Raw genomic sequence first — 20,519 nt, forward strand, 5'->3', positions numbered from 1 at the left:
CAAAGCAGGCTTCCAGGCATGTTTCAGAAGCAATTTATTTCATAATTCTATTTGTTAGCTAGGAGTGTCATAGCTAACATAGTTCCAAGGTCATAGACTTTACCATTAAAATAAAGCAATTCATTTATAAGCTCACAGATTGGGAATTAAGATAAGCAGTGGATAAACCAGGACCCATGAGTATGTTCTTACTTTCTAGCAGCACTTAGTGGTATTTCTATAAGATGTAGGTTTTCAACTTCTTAGGAGAAGGAAAGCAGTGATTTTGGAATGAAATGTCTCTATTTTTCCTGGAATAAAACCATCAGATCCTTTCAATTTGATTTATATAAGTAATTCGATGGCATGTTTATAAAGCTCTTTCAAATATCCAGCTGTTCATGTGTCCCCAAAAGATTCCTTAAAGAAATTTTGTTAGTCTTTGTTGGTCAAAAATATGGAGTTTAAAAATAGGCTAAAACAAAAAAGCAACTTGTAACTGCTTTAACAAGTGCATCTTTGAGGAGCAAGGACCACTGCTTATCCAAAAAGTAATCTCACTGGGGGCTTTAATTATTTCCTATTACTCTATTGCATGTTGTTATTGTGCTAATGAGGAATTTACTTGGACTATGGAAATGTATCACCTGCAAAGCAGAATGTTATCTTTCTGAGCTGGCTGTGTTGAGTCTTTTGACAAGACTAAACAAAACTTAAATTCTCTGGTGAATTTTCATGTAGATAAGCTTGTGTATAAGCAAGCGCTTACCTTTGACACAAAAGACTTCAAGCAGCAAGTGACAGGAGCACCCACAAACTAGTTAAATGCAAATAAAGCTTGCATAATACTAAATGTGTTTAAAAGACTTGCAAGAAAAAGCATAAAAATAATGGTAGCTATGCAAGTAGGCTGTTTGTCCTAATGCTGATTAGTCCAGGTGTAAGCAGAGCTTTGCAAATATTAGGAACAGTTTTATATGGTATATAATAGACTTGATTAGATACTTTAGATCGTTCCTATTTTTATTTGTAAATCACTGATGAAAAGCTGACTGGCAGAAAGTGAGAGAACTGGCTGTCCCAGGAGTAAGCACAGGTGATGGGAGGCCAAGGTGCAGGTGTGTGTTGGTCTGTACTGGTAGTGCTTTATTTCTGCTTTGTTTTTCTCCCTGCAGTGTCTTTGATGCTGTTTGAAGGTCGCAGGCCTGACAATTCCATTGCTTAAGGCTTTTTTTTAATAATGTGTTAACTTTTATGGGCATATTGAAGTACTCATTTCTTACGTCTACAGCATGTCTCTATTAAAAAGAAAATTGAATTAGTGCTAGAGAAGCAAACCAACCCAAATGAGAGAGGTTCTATTCTGTGCTAATAACTTAGCTTTTTTTACCAGACATTGTAATGCATTCTTTCTCTTTCTTCAGCAGAAGGCTGAGGGTTTAAATTGAATCCAGGCCAATGAATCACTGCCATCAGTTTAGTTGTGCTTTACCTGAATCCACAGGGCAGTGATTAGGAGCAGACAGTGGTTCAATTAAGATTGTGGTACAAGTAAATCTGTTCTATTGTTATAGAGGCTTTAATTATAAAATTCTTCCACAGAATAGGGTGAGCTGACAAAACAAGACAGGCCTGAATGGTGCTTCCATCCTGTGTGTATAAAAAGTGATTTAGACCAGTGTAAATCTGGGGAGTGGGGAGAGCAGCCTGGATGCTTAGGTGACTTCTCTCCCTTTCTCATTTTATTTAAATAGATGCCTGTATGTTCGTTTAATCCCCCAGCCATAAGCATGTTCCTCCCTGTGTTTGAGAGGCTCATGATTTTGCAGGCTTCACCTGACTAGCTTCTCTAGCAATCAGCTGTGAGTAGGGCCATAGCTCCTGCCACTGCCTGGGAGAAGTTTGGATGCCTGAGTTAAAGGGCCAAGCTTCAAGCTGCTTCACTGAATTATTTTATAGCAACAGACTGCATATCAACAATCTTTTCTCTCCCTAGTTTAAAAATAACTTGATGATATCTCCTTTACAAGTACTTGAAAATTCTGTTGGTCTTTAAATTTATCTTCCCTTGGAAACATTGCATTGCCTTCAGCTTCTCAGTTGTATTGAGGAGTGGCAAGGTCTTGCTGTTACAGCTATGGGGGTAGCCTGAAGAGCCCTTTCTCTTCTTGTAATTGGTTTAATGCTTTCTAATTGTAGAAAGGTACCTTAAATACCCCTGCTCTCAGGATTTTGAATGCCAAATTGGTGTCAACTCAGTTTGCCCTGCTACCATTAAGAACTTCCTCCCTGGTTCATAAACACTCTGGATTCTTGAGGGGGGGGAGGGGGGGAAGGAAGTGATATAGACAGCAGAGATTGAAATGAATTAGTGTGTGGAAGAACTCCAAAAGAGACCTCTCTAAACTGTAGATTGATTGCTTAGTCAGAAGAGTTGGGGACAGCTGGTTACTGTTATAGAAACCTTGTGAAGGAAGGCAAATGCTGCCACCACACCCTTTCTGGGGAGGTGTCTCTCTGAGGCTGATGTCCTCAAAAGGAGACAGGTGTACATGCACCTGCCCTGCCAGCAGTGCCATAGGCTGCAGGAAAGCAAAAGCTCCTGGGAAGTAGGATTACTTCCCTAGCTGCTGAATGTGTAGCAGATGTCTCTGAAGTCCTTCCAGTCTGTGAAGGTAGGAATGACATTAGCCATTTATAACCTGCTGCCTGCCGTTCTCTTAAATGTATTTGACATAGAACCTCAGGCTTTTCTCATTTGCAGCTTAACTTTGTTATAAGTTGACTGCTTTTACTTCCAGCTTCATTGATATTTATTACAGACTTGCCCTGTGGGTCAAGAAAGAAGGTACCTCTGTTTGCACAAGCAACCCTAAGTGGAAGTCACAGTGTGTGTTGTTTTTACAGTACTGATGATCTGATGTTAAACCTCTGTTGTAACCTACCCAGGGAATTTAGATGGTTTTTTTGTCTTTATTTTGTTTTTTTCATTAATACTGCTTTGCTTTGCATTAGCACTTAGAAGTTTCTGAAGCTGTTGTACACAGGAGGAATCAATGGGCAGTCATGCCATGGAATGTTAAGCATGCTTCCAGGACAGGTTGTTGACTTTGGCCTTTGGGTACCATGCAATGTAGAAGTCTGAACTGAAAAACCTCCACAGCACAGAACAAATAATCCTGGCTGTGGGAGGGTGGTTGTGGTACCACAAAAATAGAGATATGTGTGTGTTGATGGGGAGTGGATTAGAGAGCAATGCTTAGAGCAAGAACTCCACACTGTTGTGATGTGAGCCAGGGTGTTCTGAACTGGGTGTTTGCAAACTGCAAATTATGATTTTTCAACTCTGCCATACCAGGATGTTTAGGAGGTAAAATATCCTCCTGGTAAGTATGTGGGGTTTATAGAGTTCTCAACCTGTGTTTTTGTTTCTCAGTATTGAGTTCGACAGAGACTGTGACTACTTCGCCATTGCTGGAGTGACAAAGAAGATTAAAGTGTATGAGTATGGTACAGTCATTCAGGATGCAGTGGATATTCACTACCCTGAGAATGAAATGACCTGTAATTCCAAAATCAGGTAGGTATTGATTTGTATTTGAAATCAGAGTGTCTTTTCCACTTGATTGAGACAGCTTGTCTCAAGGTAGCCTCCTTACCCAGTTCTTTGTAACAGTAACTGATACCTCAATGCTATCTTCTCTTCATTAACCAAATCCTTTCCATTCTTCTGAGAAGTTACTAGTTCTCAGGAAATGTTCCTCACTGGCATCTTCTACCTAGGAATTTTTGTCTGCCTGAAGAACTGTTCTGCTGGGCCTCCTAATATAAAGCTCCTGAGAAAGGAACTTTCTGGATTTTTTTCTTTACTTCTGTGCTGTCATTACTGTCAACTCATTTTTTATCCTTTTAGATTTATTAAACCAGTGAAATACAGACTACCATGTTAGAACTTCAACTGAAAGAATCCAGCTAAATAACTCAAAAATCCTTAATCAGAAATTCTGTTGAAGCTCAGAAGTAAATAATACAGGCAATCAAACCCGTTCAGTAGTATAATACAAGCCTCCAACATATCTGTTGAAATAATTTGTTTTTATTTGGTACTATACGTTTAAAAAGCAGTAAAGCACCCACAGAAGTGCAAGTAATAAATTTATGTAACAGTCCAGCTTCCATGTAAACAAAACGTTGCACAACAAAATTAAGAATATTTGTGAGCCTATTTTAGAGCGTAAAAGTCACGCTTTGTTTTGTAGCTGACACATTTCTAAAGATAGATCTGTCATTCCTGTGTTGCCTGTGCTCATTATTCCCAGGAATTGCATAACACTATTTTATGAAGGGAAATATGTAAGTGCAGCTGACCCTGGGGCTAGATTTTACAATGGGTAAAAGTAGCCAGAGAGTAATTGGTATTGATATGCTGTACTGATTATGGAGCTTGTGTTTGGCTAGGCTGGTCAAGTGTTCTGCATTTTTACCTGATTCATAGCTGAGTTTGCACCATTCAGCTTCGTTTTTGTGGATAGAAGAACAGAATAATAGGAGAACCATCTAGCAGTCAATTAATACCTTTTGCTTTAATTAGAAGGGGAAAAGCAATGTGTGTTTGCTATTTCTTGAACAACTTGAAATAAATTCCAAACTTGCTGTTGCACTTTTGACAGGGGAGCTACCCTGACACTCCTGCCAGTTGTTAGGGAAGTTTTTAATTCTCCCTTCTCCCACAGATGCCATTGAGGAGAATCACAATAATGCCTTCAGTGGTGTTACTTATCTTGGCTCCAGCCAAGATGCTGCTTGCTTTCAAGATTTTTCTCATTCTCAAATTTCATGCATGTATATATTTAATGTATGTATAACTGCTAAATGCACTGTCCTCCAACCCTCTGCCTCAGTAGAGGAGGATTGGGTCCTCTTTCATTTTCTTGCCCTAGTTTCTCTGATTCCTTTGAAGAAATAAATGGTGGGGTTTTTTTTCCCCCCCGTCAGCTGCCTCCAATTATATCAGGCTTCCTTTGGCATGTAGGTGCTTTTTGGTTTTGACAAATAAAGTTGGTCTGTCAGTCAAATACATCCTTGCTATATCCATTAGCTGTGCTGCCAGTCACTGGTGCTGGGTTTTGCTGGTGCAGCGTTGAGCAGCATAATAACTTGCCTTTCTGAAGTGGCATAGCTTGAGGGAGAAGTTATAGATGAAGGCTGTAATTTCATTATGGAATATTGCAGTGTGCTGAAAATGTGCCCATGTTGTAGTAGAAAAATCTAAACACGTGGAGCCTGCTCTTTGTAAAAAGCCTCTGTTTAAAGCAGTTGATCTTAATTTGGGTGAAAGTGCAGCTTCCTCAGGAGACTTTACCTGTGAGTGCCCCTTCTCATACCAAAGACAAATATATTTCTGCCCGAGCAAATGGATGGTATTTCTCTTCCTGGCAGAGATGCAGGGGTCTGTGTGCAGATGGGATTTGGTGACATGTCTCTCCTGGTTAAATTGATCCTGGTTAACCTTGTTCTGAGCAATGATGCCAGAACATAAATCATTAGCGATGATGTTGGTGACTCAGCTTTCAGAGGAGCAGAGGCTCTGATGGCCTTTTATAAAGGCAGACAGGTGACAGCATTTGTAAGGACTTGTGTCTGGCCAAGAGCAAGTCTGGCCCAGAGCAGCTGTGGGAAGGGAAGCCCGTGCCTGGCTGGGGCTGGTGCCAGCCCAGCCCTGCTCTGCTGTGTGCCAGCTGGGTGCTGCTGAAAGCTTGAGTTTCATGCCAGCAGTAATTGATTGTAGGCTTTCCTGGAGCAGAGCCCTGGTACCAGCTGTAGCTTAGTCTCTTCCTCTTTTTCCAACCCCCTTTTTTACACCCACCTGCTTCTTAAATGCATTCTTTTTTCATCATCCACTAAGCCTTCTTATCCCTATTTTTAAGAACAGGGAGGAAGTCGGTGTGTCGGGTTACTGGTAAATGTGCATCGCGTCCCCTGGGAACAACAGTGGCATAAGCTTCCAGGAAAAACACAAGATGACACATAAATCCTCATAAAAATCCCATTTACAGATTCATAGCTTCAGTACAAGAAACAAATCCTGGCATTGTGTAGTAGCTATAAACAGCACCCTGTGAGCTAATTATGACTTGCTGTGTCCCTAGCTATGGCAGACACTAATCTGCAGCTCCCCCCATGTAAGAGATGGGAAAGGATGAAGAGGAATGGCTAGCAGCAAGCCACAGCTCTGTTCTGATTTATTCAAGAGGCAGATTTGTTGTTTTGCCATAGGTCACAGAGGGAGAAAAATAAGGAGATCTAGCATTCAGGTAAAAAATTGGCTTTAGGCCTCATTAATCTACAGCAGGTGATGTGAGTGTGGTTAGGTAAACATGTTTTTAAAATCCATGTTTAGTATTCTGCATGCTCACCACTGTGTGTTTGTAGCATCTGTACTTCAGTGATAGATGTTACCACAAATCTCCAAAATCAGCTGCATCTGTTTAGTCAATTGCAGTAAAAGCAAAGCATGAGTAATCTTTCTTTTTTAGGAGTCATGTTAGTATTTTACAGTTTCTATTTTTTGGTGTCAATAAATCATATGTGTGATTGCTGTATCCTAATAGCCCCTCATGTGTATATTGCTGTCAGCTTTGAAAATGGCAGCTACTTCTTGCTATTAAGTCTAAATTAAGCAAGAACTTGTTATATGGTCGTCTTCATTGTAGACTCTTTGGAATTTGGAGTTGTATGAGCTGTTTGTGTTGGATGCCTGTATTTCCAATGCGTTTGACACTAAACAGGTTATAAGGAAATATGCATTCAACTTGCATTAATTCAAGTTTTTAGAATCACTGATTCACTTTGCAAGAAGATGAATATTTTCTCCAGAAGTATTTGTCTTTAACCATACTAGACATTTTCTTTGAATTGATTAGGGAAAAAGGGGTTTATTTTAAAACATTCATCACAGTAATGTAATTCCATATGTCTCTGAAGTATTTGTTTCGTGTTTTATTCATGTGGATCTTCTTTGCAGTAGTAGATCATGCTCTTAAAAACATTTCAGTCCTAAAACTACTAGTCATCAACTGGCTCATGGGGACAGACTGGGTCTGAAGCACTTGGTGCTCAGAAGCAGATCAGACCACAGGAGTCTGTGCTTTATTAAAAGCCAGAGGGGTGGTTGACACCGGGTAGCTCGAGCCTGGATTTGAGACATATCAGCCATAAAAATACTGTCACATGAAAGAAAGATCAGCATAACTGACAGTGTTAACTGAGCTGGCCCACTTTTGTCTCCAAATAAAATAAAAGATGCACATGAGCCTTTACAGGGTCAGGATGTCTGTGTGGCTGGATCAGATGCTCAGGTTAGGAGGGATTTTTGGAGTTTGGTGATTAGCTTTCAGCTAGTGTTTCTCCAGCTTAATCCCCTAGGAAGGAAAGCTATCACAACTTCTGATAAAATAAATCTCTAGGGTGTAACTATCACTCTTTCTGGATTAAAGAACAAAGCAAAAACTGGGAAAAAATACAGCTACTGTACTTAAAATAAAAGATGGCATCACACACCTTTTAGTCTAGTGAATTACACATTCTTTCAACCCTAGGTAGTTATTTTTATATCATATCTCAGAGCCTTCATAGTTCAGTTTCTCCTGGATATGTCTGCAGACCATTTAAAGGTTGCCTACACAAGGTCATTTTTATGAACTTGTGGGGATTTAGCAGTTAATCTGTTTGAGGACTACGTAAGATGAGTTTTTGGTTCATGTTACCGTTGACTTTCTGTTGCCCTTCTCCAGCTTGCTCCCCCATGCCTCTGAGTTTGCTACTCAATTCGTTACCCATGATCACATCTCAAAGGTACCCAAAAAAATACATGTGTTTAAAGCTTTAACAAAATGACATGTGTTGGGCATGGAAGAAAGATCAGTGCTTCCCTTAATGGGAACACGGCAGTGAGTTCTCAGCTCTCTGCAGGTCCCAGGAAAGCCATGTGGAAGAGGAACATCCCAGATCCAGGACAGCCATTTCTAGCAGTGGATCCTCACAGGTACCAGAGGATACAACCAAGGGACTTTTTACAGAGTGACTTTTTAAAGGTGCAGAGAATGATGAGACAAGGGGGAAGTAGTTTTAAGATGGAAGAAGAGAGATTTAGATTTCATGTTAGGAAGCTGTCTGCTCAGAGGATGATACAACTCAGGTTGTCAGAGTTGTGGCTGCCCCTGGATCCCTGGAAGTGGCCAAGGCCAGGCTGGACAGGGCTTGGAGCATCCTGGGATAGTGGAAGGTGTCCCTGCCCCTAGCCAGGGAGTGGAATGAGGGGCTATTTAAGGTTTCTTCTACCCCAAACCAATCTATTATTTCTGTGAAAGGACAGCCCTTGCTAAAAAACTACCTGGAAAGGGAGCTCCCCTCTACCTGATCTAACCCTAACTTACACTCTACAAAGGTTACTTTGGAGAATTTAAGTTAGCAAGAAGCTCAGGTATTGCAATGTTAAGGGAAAAGCTCTAGTTTCAGACTTTGTAAAGAGTTGGGTGGGGATGAGAGCAGAATTAAGGCAGAGAGCTGGAACAGAGTTGATTTTTGTCTTACTATGATCCTTTAATCATATTAATGAAAAATGAAAGTTTTATGGTGTGTGTGACTTAAAAGGTGTTAATTGAACCAGTTAGTGGCTGCAAATCCCTAACTATTTTACACCTGTCAGTTCCTGTTTTCCCCTCTAAGTGTGTCTATAAATGCTTTCCAAATGAGAGTTAACCCCTTCTTAATGCCATTAGGCTGCAGTGGGATCTTTGCTGTGCCAGATCTAATGAACATGCTTTTGGGCACAGAAACTTCTTTTTTTTTCCCATGTGTACCATCAGTGAAGTATCTTAAATCTCTCACATCTCAAACAGAACTGTTAAACTCTTGTCCTTTACATCTTTCTACCTACTCAGTAATTCTTAATTTTCATTGTCTGAGGTGGTTTCTTTTTTGACAAGATGTGGTTATGTGATTATCCTCTTCATACTTCAGCTGGAACGTTCATCATCCAAGTACCCAAGGTATCACCAGCACATCAGCCTTCCTCTAGGACCTTCTTCACTTGCTGAAGTTGTCTGATGTCCTCTCAAAGCCATCCAGATAGGAGACTGCCTTCTAAGATATGGCTCTGGGTTATATTCTTTCTGCTTCTACGTGATAGCCTCACTTACAGATTATTTCCTTTTTTCCCTAAGATCCTTGAACCCTGACTTGAGATAATCTGGCTGGGAGAACAGGTTTGAACTGATAAAGGTTTCCTGTGGTGTGGTATCTACCTCCCTGCCACTGGCTGGACTCCAAGCCCACAGCTCAGTGTGGCATAGCTCTAGGCCACTGAACTACTTTTGCTTCCATCAGAGACTGCTCCACCTGGAAACATGACTCCAGATATCAGATGTGGTTGTCTCTGGGCTGCTGCAACCTTTACCTCATGGTCCTGGTGGGCAGTGCCTGCCAACTTCATTTGGAACTCAGGGAATCACTTAAGCTTCTTGGAATAAGGCTTCTAGTAAATCATAGGCTGTCAAGACCTGCTTTTCTGTGTGGGTATCTATTGGAAGTAGAACTGAAATAATGATGGCTCCTTGATGGTGTGTTTCTGGATAGCTCTCATGCCTACAGGGGTTAGGGATACTTAACATTTTCTCATTAATGACTGACATATGGAAGAGGTGAAGCCGGGGATCTCATTGTGTGACTTGTATCACTGCAACCATTCTCTCAGCAGCTGGTGGTTAAAAATGGTGTCTTATACTGGGTAAATAAAATTTAAATTTTCTGAATGTTAAGTTTTAAAACCAAGGAATGCTGTTAAGTTTCACCGTAGTCATGAGCAGAATCCTGATGCTGCTTGTTGTTACTGAACTAATGGCAAAATAAATTTTTAACTACTATGAGAAAGGAAAAGGACTTTTCGTCTTGTGTGTGTGAATTTTTAAGGAAAACAGGATGCAAGTGTAGAGTGGAACCAAGAATTTAGCAAGGTATAATACTCTTATATCAGTGTCCACATATCTGCATCATGCTTCAATGTGTAGCTGCACTGATCAAAGCAGTACTAAGAAATTACAGACTTGTGGACTTGTGGTTTATATTGTTGGATAAAACGACCCCAAGGCTACTGTGATCTAGTTATCTGTGTCAGAGCTGCTCAAGGAACTGCATGAATGGGATCTGTCACTTCAGGCTTCTGCTGGGTACATCATAGTTGATACCAACTGACATGCTTCTTTGCCAGATTGTCCAAAAATTGGTGAACAAGTATTACAAATTTTCTTACCTCTGTCACGTTTTTGGGGAGTCAGAATGGAGGCACAGTGCCAGAATGCTATGAGTGCACCTTGGAGGGGTAGCTGCTCTTGTTTTCTCTGCTGATTGTTACAGTTTGCCAGTGTAGTCATCACTTAGTTTTGCACAGCCCTTCAATTCAGCTTGAAATAAAAACCTGTGTGATATATTTTCCAGTTCTTAATCAGAAACATTTCTGAAAATACTCATAGCAAACCAACTACTGTTTCCTTCTGGACAGGAAGGCTTTTTTAGCATTTACAGAAAGCTGGAAGTAGTTTCTCAGAAGTCAAACTTTCATATGCACATAGGTACATATATAGAACATTAGATGTGTGCCACAGGAGAGGCTGATTTACTGTCCATGCATTTATGCTTTTTACATATACAGCTGTTCTTAGGTAAATAGTTATCTCTATGGTATAATAATAATAATAATTTGCTTATGGCAATAATAGCAATAGCATTTATTGCTAGGAGGTTAAGTAGTCAAACCTTGAGCTCTCTGAGGATTTGTGTGATACTCAAATAGCAAAAAAAAATTAGTGTTTGAGATAAATGTATTTTTAAAAAATTCTAGACTGTAGCACTTCAAGGGGGAAATGTTATTCAGCCAATAAAGTTTTGCTTTTAGATTTTGGAATAAAGTTTGTTCTATTTTTGATGGGTTTTGTTTTGTTTTTTTTTTTCCCCTAAGCTGCATGTTTCAATGGGGTGGCTTGATCAAGGTGCTGTTTGCTTTGCAAAGATACTCATTATTATAAGAGTGTTTTTTGTGTTGTACATTATGATTTACTGTAAGACTGACCAGGGCTTGCTCTTTTTAAGCTGTATCAGCTGGAGTAGTTACCACAAGAACCTGCTAGCCAGCAGTGACTACGAAGGCACCGTCATCCTTTGGGATGGATTCACAGGACAGAGATCCAAGGTCTACCAGGTAACACACAACCAGCAAGCAACATTTCCTGTTGGATGCCCTCCTGTGCTGGGAGAGCAGCACTGAGGCTGAGGTTCTGCTCCTAGTCCAGCAAAAGGCTTTTCCATTCTACAGGGTGAAATGGATGTTCCTCGTTTGGTAAATGTATCTCCTCCACACAGCTTTATTGAGCTGTAGTCCTCCAAGAGAGGCAGCTCTGTCTTCTGTCACAGTTGTGAGGCAGCTGATGTTTTTCTTGCTGCTACTTTCAGGCAGGGAACTTCTACAGGGAGAAATGAGTTCCTGGAAGCTGTCTCACCTTTCTTTAGAAGCCTCTGTCTCTCCATATCTGCTCCACTTCAGTCTTTGTCAAAAGCCTTTTATGAAACTCTGCAGCAATTGCCAGCACAGGTACTCGTGAAGCAGAAGTGCAAAATGTGGATTTGAGTGGTGAGGCTGGGAGAAGGGAGTGCCAGGCAGAACAAGGACATTCCTTCCCCATGCAGCGAGACCTGCGTCAGGAGAAGTTTCTGGCATTTTGTTTCTTTGTGAAACTCAAACATTGTGTTTCTATCTAATGGCTTCTGAGAAGCTCGTGATCAGAACAAGGAGGTTGGAAGAGGGCTGTTGTGTTTGGGAAGAGGCTGGAAGTGCTGCAGGCTGTTGTGTAGGTAGCATAGTCCATTGAAACTGGTCAGTGATAATGAACGAACTACAGACTCCTTGATAGTTAAACAGAAGTTTTAGTTCCTATTTAGGCCTCTGTTTACCTTTTCATTGTTTTTTAGCCATTTTATAATGCTTGTTTTCACTAATCCTTTGCATATCTCAGTGAAAGAGAAATTTTACTGGACAGAATAAATCTTGTCTGTTTTCCTCTCATACATTTTCCATTTCTTTGAGGTTGAATAATGAACCTAGAGACAACCAGCTTATGTTAAACTCATTTAGCTTCCTATCAGATTGCTTGAATTGTTTTATTTGGATTTGCATAGAGGCATTGACATCTGCTTTGCACGTACTGAAACCCTTTAGTGACTTCTTCCTCATGAGCTTTTTGCATTGTAAGCCTGTGTGAAGGCTTTAAACAAAGGGTTTGACTGAATTTCAGATTTTATTCAATGTAATGTTCTGTTTCCATGTGGGATGTGCCAGCATAGCAATTACAGCCCTTCTGTGTTTTGAGGAAGAGTGTGCAGTCTTTTAATAATAATTATTTGCATGGTAAAACAGAGGATTAGACACCAGGAGATTTACCTAATAGCTCAACAGGAAGGTGAAGACTTCCTGGGTTTTCAGAGAAGACGTGTTAGAAATGGGCATCTTGTCAGCATTGGGTGAGAAAAGTTGCTTATTAATATTGAAAGATGCAACTCTGATCTAGGATAAGCAGCAGCACATGGTAAAACCACAGCCAGTCAAATCATGCTGCAAAACCAGGTTTTTAACGTGTGTATCATGAATTTTTTTTTTTTCCAAGTAAAAATTAAGTCAGTTTTAGTTTTTAAAAAAGCCATTCTAGTGTTTTCTGCTTTCCTGGCGTGTCTAGCATATTGATAGGATGGTCTGATTGGGAGAAAAGATATTTTTTAGAAACTGCTAAACATAGTAAGCTTCTCTCTTCAGGTCCCTGCTGACAATTTATACCAAACATGTTTCCCTTTACTGTTTTATCTTATTATAACTCACTACCTTGCAATATTGTTCTTGTTTCTTTCAACAGGAGCATGAGAAAAGGTGCTGGAGTGTGGACTTTAATTTGATGGACCCTAAGCTATTGGCTTCAGGCTCTGATGATGCCAAAGGTACTATTTGATTTCAATTTCTGTGCAGAAGACTTGGGCTCTATGTATTCCTTTGGAAAAACAGAAATATGCTACTTCAAGTATTTGATTCCTCAGCTGCCTTCAGTATTGTAATTACTGTGGTAATGTGGCAAGGTATTACTGAGCCATTTGGATCTTAGAGAAGGAGAGGCATTATTTGGGTCAAGATGTCTTGCTTCACTTTTTTTTTTGTGTGTGTGTGTAATGTATTCTCAGCTAACATTCTCCTGAACTCCAAACAAACCAAAATGTGTTTTAACATTAGTTGAACATGTTGAGTTAAAGCCTCAGGGCCTTTCAAAAGAACAGAATATATTTATATTTCAAAAGTGAGGCTGTCAGTAAAACAGCAGCAGTTAGAAAATGCCTGCTGCTCTTTTACCTGTAGCTCTGCATGTTAAAGACTGTGTTTCTTGGAGCTTTAAGGAGTTGGATGGTGGACTGAACAGGAGTGCTGGAAGTAGCTCTCAGCCTTCCACATTCTAGGGTCCATTTGACAAAGCACTTTTGGAGAGCCCTTACGCCAAGCCCTTTCCACGTGGAGGCAAAAAAATGTTCATCCTCTAAGAAAGATAAAGGAAGCTCCTGAAGAAGAGGATAGTACCTAGCAAGATGTAGTGCTCTTCATCCCTAATGAACAAGAGTTTTATCTGTGATATGTTTACAGTATCAGAGTTATTTAACAGCAAGAGCTTAAAAATTCCTTTCCTAATCAGTGGGGATCACTTCACCCAGATAGATAGGGCCCTGGACAGAGCTCTTCATGATTTGCTTTGAAATGATAAATTAATTTTTCGTAAGTGCTAAACTTCATGGTTTGCTAAGTACTAAACTAAGCGCTCCTCCCTTTCAAAAAGCTTTTAAATGCTGTTCCAAAAGAAATTCATGTTCCTCAGTTGCATTTGGCAATCATGGAATTGTAGAATTGTTTGGGTTGGAAGGGACCTTAAAGCTCATTTTTTTTTTCCCCAGCCCTTGCTATGTGCAGGATGCCTTCCCCTGTCCCAAGTTGCTCCAAGCCCCATCCAACCTAGCCTCATACACTTCCAGGGATGGGGCAACCACAGCTTCTCTGAGCAACCTGTGCCAGGGCTCAGCACCCTCACAGGGAAGAATTACTTTCTGATATCCCATCTCACCCTGCCTTCTGACAGTTGGAAGCCACTCCCTTTGTCTTGTCACAACAGTTCCCAAAGCTGGTAATTCCATTTAGAAAACTTTAATGATTATTTTATATTTAAGGTGAATTTAAAATGTTTTCAATGCACTTCCCCTTCCTTTCCTGGTGGAACACAGGTGTTTTCTATGTGCTTAAATGCAGCAGGAGTGAATATTCACCTTGTAAGTTAACAGCCTCTTCATCAGTGCTCCCCACTCTTGCCATGCATATAAAATCTGATCTGCCAGGTAGATCTGCATTTATTAGCATGGTAACGAGGTGTCCAGTTTTGCAAAGCTCAGCTGCAAGCTGAGCTTCTGTCTTCAGTTTAACAGTTCACTTCTTCAGTAATTGTCTCTGAAAGTGTACTGTTTACTTAAAAATAATTATAATAAAGCCTGCAGATCCATATAACCTGCATTTCGATTCACAAAGTTCTTTTGAAGGTATATTGGGGTTTTGGTGGATAAAATTGTGCTGGAACATTTCATCCTTTATTTTTACCATGGCTTGCCTGTGATTTGCATGTATAAAGAACCCTTTAGAGACAAATGGAGCCTCAGCACAGATTTTAGAAGTTTTTGAGGTATAGAGCAATAGCGGCAAAATGTCCACGTTAATGTTGTAGTGTCCATCTTCCATTTGGATAATCACACTGAAAGGATTAAATGTGAGGGAATGGTAACACTCATGACAGATGTCTTATTTTGTCCTTCTGCTTATGTTCATGACTGTTTGGTCGAGTTCTGCTCAATTTTAATGTGCAGTAATACATGTCTGGCCAGGTACAGTGTCTGGCAGGAAAGATCTTTTATCTACTCTTCCTGTCCTCTTTTATTTCTCTGCTTCTTTGAGGCCACACTGGGCTTTCTGGAGCTAATCTCATCATTCTTTCCCACAAGGCACAAGTATCATGTTTCCCTGTCAAGTGATCAGGACAAGCCAGCAAAAAAAAGGGACAGCTTTGCCAGTTCTTCCTGCTTGCCTGTGTATCTGCCTGTCTCTTCTCGGTCTTTTCAAGTCAGAAGCTAATTTTGAAAGTAGGCATGTGTTGGACAAGGTGGTTTTAAATGAAAAATCTGTGCTTTTCAGCTCTCTCTGCCAGGGCTCAGGCACTGCAAAAGGGGATGCTAACAGAGTGCTATTAGGCAGAAAATGATTCTCCTATAATTAGAAGCAGCATCCTTGGGCCCCAGGTTCTTGCGTTGTCCATGTTGTTAGAGGAAGATAATCCAGAATATGCTTATCTCTGGAAGATCTTCCTGCTTTCATAACAGATAATGACAGCATAAAAGCATTATTGTACTTAGAATGACTGCTGTGTGTACAAATCCTTCTCTTTTACCTACAGTTGTTATGCCCTCTCTTTTTACGAGGGGCAAAGGTACTTGTGTATGTCTATGGGGACCCAAAGGTATGCTCTAACTAGACAGCACTGAGTAAAACTGGTGTTTACTTGTTCTACAAGGAGCTTGGGGAGTAGGCACAGTCTTAATTTAAATTCTTTCATGCACATAATAATGAGGGGAGCTGTGCTGCTCCTGTAAGTAGGAATGGTTGAATTTCTGCTCTTGGAGAAGAAAAGATTGATTTTGTTAAGGCAAAATGGTTCTATCAAAGTACCAGGAGCAAATACTTAGCTAATGACTTATAACTGTTCTGCATTGTGGGTGGAGTTTTATGGCCATAGTAAAGTTAGCAGGTGAGGGACAGTGAAATAATTTGTGATGCTCTGTGGGTAGAATTTGTCTTCACTGGGACAAATGCCTTTTTGGGGGTGATCAAGTGTTTTCCTGTTCTGGCTTTGTTTTTGAAGCTCTCTAAAACTGAAGAAGATAGAAGAAGCACTGATTCAATTCAAATGAAGAAAAAGTCCTGCTTTTACATCTGTAGTTCTTTCATTATTCCTGGCTCAATATTGAGAGGTGGGATAGAATAGGAGCCCCTGAGAGCTCTGAGTTTTTAGCAATAGTTACTTCTTATTGTCTCATGTCAAGGAGGAATGCAGGCATATGTCTCACTGCATCTAAGGAAATTAATTTCTGTGCTGCCTTAGTAAATGACACTCTGGTACCTGTCCTGCACTATGTTTTTATAGTGCCCCTTAATTCAGCAAGTCAACACAGATATGCAGAGTTGGCTTCATTAAAAAAAAAAAAGCCTTCTACAAAGGGGAAATGGCCTGAGAACTGCAGCTCAGATGCTGCTTCTCCAACTTCCACAGGATTGTTTGAAACTTCATTTTCATTGATATTTCATTCCTTCAGCTTCTGTTGACTTGAGGTGTAGGTATTGCTCTCAAAATATCAAGTTGAACCTTTAGTTTGGTCATTTTTCTGGCTAAAAATTCAGTAGTTTTCTGGAGATTTGTTTGGATTCATTTGGTGGAAGTGCCTTGAAGAGGTCAAGATGATGTTGATAGTTATAATATTGACAATAAAGTATGTACCTTATGCAAGGAGTACCCTGCAGTCACTGCCTACTGACAGTCATCAGTTCATACCACCTTTCTGACCCCTGCACAAGGCAGTGGATCCAAAATTTTGCTTAGCAGGACAATTCAGCAGCTTTCTTCTTTCTTGGGGATTCTGCTAATATCTGCAAATGAATTTTCTGGTAGCAAGATTCTATTCCTGTCTTAGAGCTTTTCTGGAGTAGTAGCAGGCTCTTCATCACATGAGCAGATAAGAATTCACAAGTGACAGGCTGGATGAAACATCCTTACTCTGTGTACCAACTGTGAACATCAGCTCCTTCAGCTATTGTAGTAAAGGCTTCTGCCTCTTCTAGTCAGTGTTTGGACACAGAACTGATGCATGGGAAATGAATTTATAGATTTACACATTTAGTGTAAAGCTCCAATTAAAAAAAATCTTGAAAAGACCTAAACATTTTAAACTGAAAAAAACTGTTCCAGGGACGTATTTTTAATACTCTGGTGAGGGCTAGGTATTTTGGTAATGTAAAGATGTCTCTCAGCATATGCAAAATAAGAGAAAATATGCTATGAGAACATGTGTTTCAGAAATTGTCACTCTCAGATGATTGCTTGTCTCATCAAGACAATTCTAGATGTTACCAAGACATCTGTGTTGTATAATTACTGCCTCGACCTCAGCAAAACTGATGAAAGCTACAGCAAATAAACTCTACCCTTATGAATTATGCTTTATTAACCTGTCAGTTCTTTTTAAAAAATAATGGGCAGTTCTAGGTAAAGCTTGACATGTTTCATTATGTGTTGTTATATGTCCCATCTATCCTTTTTATTGTTCTGACTAAGATTTAATTGGAGCCTGGCGTATCTCACAGCAGTTAGATCACAGAAATTGCAGGCTCTAATCTGCTGTCAGTTGTAAGGAATATTATGATGACTTTAAGCACATGGGTTGTCTCTTCACCACATCAAATGGCTCAGATTATAACCTGCAAGCTTGAATGAAAAAAGGAGCCAAGCTGAAACCGAGCCCTCAGTTAGCTTGTGCTACAGAGCTGGGACCAGATAGCTATTTATTTGTTTGGGGGGTGTCAAGATGAAATTTGGCTGCTTTGGATGCAGCTTTAAATACCTGGATGGAAAGCTTAAAAAAAGCCTGTGTTGTTTTAATACTAGATTTTGGCAGAGTATTGCTCTGAACTTGAGTTCATGTACCCACCCCACATTCTTCAAGTTGAAGTGGTCTTGTCTGCTGACACTGTCCTCTCATAAACATGTTTTATTTGCTTATCTCATCCATAAACTTGATGGCTTTTGCTGCCACCAGAACTTGGGCTACTCATCTTTTGGTGTCTGTTCATATAAGCAAAATGTAAATATTTTCTTGTTTTGTGAATTTCTTCCCTGCTTCCTTCCCTGTTCCCCTCTGCCCCCAAGTGCAGAACATGGTGGATATAAGCTTTATCATCCAGTCTTGCCTGGGAGAAGAGAGCTTTTTAAGCTACGTTTACAAAACATAGCTTAAAAAAAATTAGCATGTTTACAAAAGCTTTTGTTTCATTTACAAATGTAGCCAGGTGTTTAGGGCGAATATTGTAGCTCTGATCAATGAGAATGGATGTATTTCTGAAAACCAACCTCAAGCTGGGTGCTGTTTTCATTTAATTTTACATAATGCTTCTGGGCAAATAGAGTCTATCCACTGGGGTTTGTATTTCTGCTGGTGTCTGTGTGTGCTGCTTTCTGATGGTTCCAGGCAGCTGCCAGATACCCACACAGTGCTGTATTTACAATGATTTCTTGGTATGCTCTGAGCAGTGCTGTTTCCTCCATCCTTGTATGGTCAGAATCAGCCCAATCTTTTTGCTTTCATTGCTTGCTCTACTGTTAAATAGTGCACTAGAACCAACCTGCCAGTGTTCCTCCTTTTCCTTCATCTTCTAAAACATTCTTGGATAACCCACGTGCAAACCTTGCTTCTCCCTCAAAGCCCTTGGGAAATGCTGACCAAGAGGTGACACAGAAGACCCCTCAGAAGTTGGGGGATACACCATAAGACTGCTGATCTCTCATGTATTGATCACAGTGGATTGCAAAATTCCTGTTGTTTTGTCATTTGTGCTCACTTCACCTCCAAAGTGATCTTTCAATAAGAAGACTGGAGGACCTGTTGGCCACAGATCTGAAGAAGCCCATGCAGCTCAAGGGGAACTCTTGAGAGAATTAACCCTTCATGTAGCAACTGCATATTCAACATTGGTCCCAGCTTGCTCTTCTTGCAGACTCAGATTGTGATACTCAAGTACAGCTTGATCCACTCATCAAGAAAAGAGGGAGGGGAGAATATTTGAACCCATTATGCTGTGTAGGCATCAATGGGGCCTGATGCCAATGTGCTGCAATTTATGTGGGCCTAAGGCAATGTGTTGTTTAGCTTTTAATAATAAGATCAGCTTATTATGTGAGGAGCACCTGTCACTCTTCATCTTAAGGTTAAATGGTGCTTGAAGTATTTCTGGCAGGTGGAAAAGGCTGTATTTTGAAAAGCTCTGGTGTTTTTTGTCGGTCAGTCTCTGAAGCACTGAAGTGCTTGGGGGAAGAGCTCCTTTTAGCACGTAGTGTAATCAGTGTTCATGTGGTACTCTAATAGAACAGTAAAGTTCTTGTACCAAGGGATTATTACATCATAGGAAAGCCAGCATACTGATTTCTCTCCTGGCTGTGCCAGTTTCTCAAGAATAAAACAAGTTGTTCTCACTTGCTGTGCATACAATTAGGTATATTTATTCTGTGCAAAGCATGGAGTTCTTGCATCCTAGCACAGGGACAAGGAAATAAAAAGGATGAAAGCCTTCCTGTCCTTGGTTGTATGAATCTGCACTGCAGTAACCTTAAGCACTGAGATTATAGCATGTGGTAAGTCACCTGCTCTGATGGTCTCAGGTGTGTGGGACAGGCACTTTTTGGCATTTCCTATGTGTATAGAGATGGGCAGAATATTTATAATGTGGACTTAAGAATATTCTCAAACTTACCAACCACCAGTGACAACTGACTCTTTAGACTCACTAACATCTTAGCAGCTGAGGATTTCCAGAATCTTATTAATGAAATAACTACATTTTAAGCCTTTCAGATGAAGCTTATGTTTTTGTTGGATTTTGTTTATTTGTGTGTGTCTCTCTCTCCCTTTCTCTAGTGAAACTGTGGTCTACCAACTTGGACAACTCAGTTGCAAGCATTGAGGCCAAGGCTAACGTGTGTTGTGTCAAATTCAGCCCATCTTCCAGGTATCACCTAGCTTTTGGCTGTGCAGGTAGGTAAAAGGAATTTGGGGCCAAGGGATATTGTTTCTTCCTTCCTTTATTCCTTATTCCCCCTAAAGATACGAGGTTGGCTGCTGTGCCCAAGACTGAAGTGTCTTTGCAATTAAAATGTCTCTGAGTAAAACTTCCCAAGTGCCACAGTGATGTATCAGTGTTGTCCCCCAGCCTGACTTTATTTGGGTGCCTGTATCAGAGATGAGGCAGGAAGAGAAGTCACTCAGTGTGTTTATTGAGATCACTAAGGCAACGAGGTAGAGCTCGGCTGCAGGAGTCTCAATGTGTTAACATGATGAGAGCTGCTCTTTCTGATTTAGAATATTTTTCTATAAATGCTACAAAGCCATACTGGGAATTTTAACTGGTTTTACCTGAAGCGTGCTGTAAAGCTGTGGCTGTGAATGTTGCCATAGCTCCAGCTGTAGTCCCTGTGGGTGGGCTCATGTTTTCCTAGCCTGGGCAAAGATGGCTGTTAGCATTTTTATTTTTTTGAAGCAGTCAGTGGGGACAGCACGATGAGCCTTTTGTTGGTGTAGATTAGATGGTTCTTGGTGATAACACA

The 20,519-nt window shown here is 40.4% G+C and overlaps 1 protein-coding gene across 3 annotated transcripts in view; it reads left to right on the forward strand.

Moving 5' to 3' along the window:
• COP1 (COP1 E3 ubiquitin ligase) overlaps window positions 1-20,519 on the forward strand; it is a 124,653-nt gene that overhangs the window by 49,939 nt on the left and 54,195 nt on the right. For all 3 annotated transcript variants that reach the window (XM_062497423.1, XM_062497424.1, XM_062497425.1), the window contains exons 12-15: window positions 3,416-3,559; window positions 11,125-11,233; window positions 12,936-13,017; window positions 19,834-19,950. In XM_062497423.1, coding sequence (XP_062353407.1) covers window positions 3,416-3,559; window positions 11,125-11,233; window positions 12,936-13,017; window positions 19,834-19,950 — 452 coding nt within the window. The remainder of the gene's footprint in view (window positions 1-3,415; window positions 3,560-11,124; window positions 11,234-12,935; window positions 13,018-19,833; window positions 19,951-20,519) is intronic.

Source organism: Cinclus cinclus, chromosome 8 (genome assembly GCF_963662255.1).
Source record: "Cinclus cinclus chromosome 8, bCinCin1.1, whole genome shotgun sequence".
Lineage (NCBI taxonomy): Eukaryota > Metazoa > Chordata > Aves > Passeriformes > Cinclidae > Cinclus > Cinclus cinclus.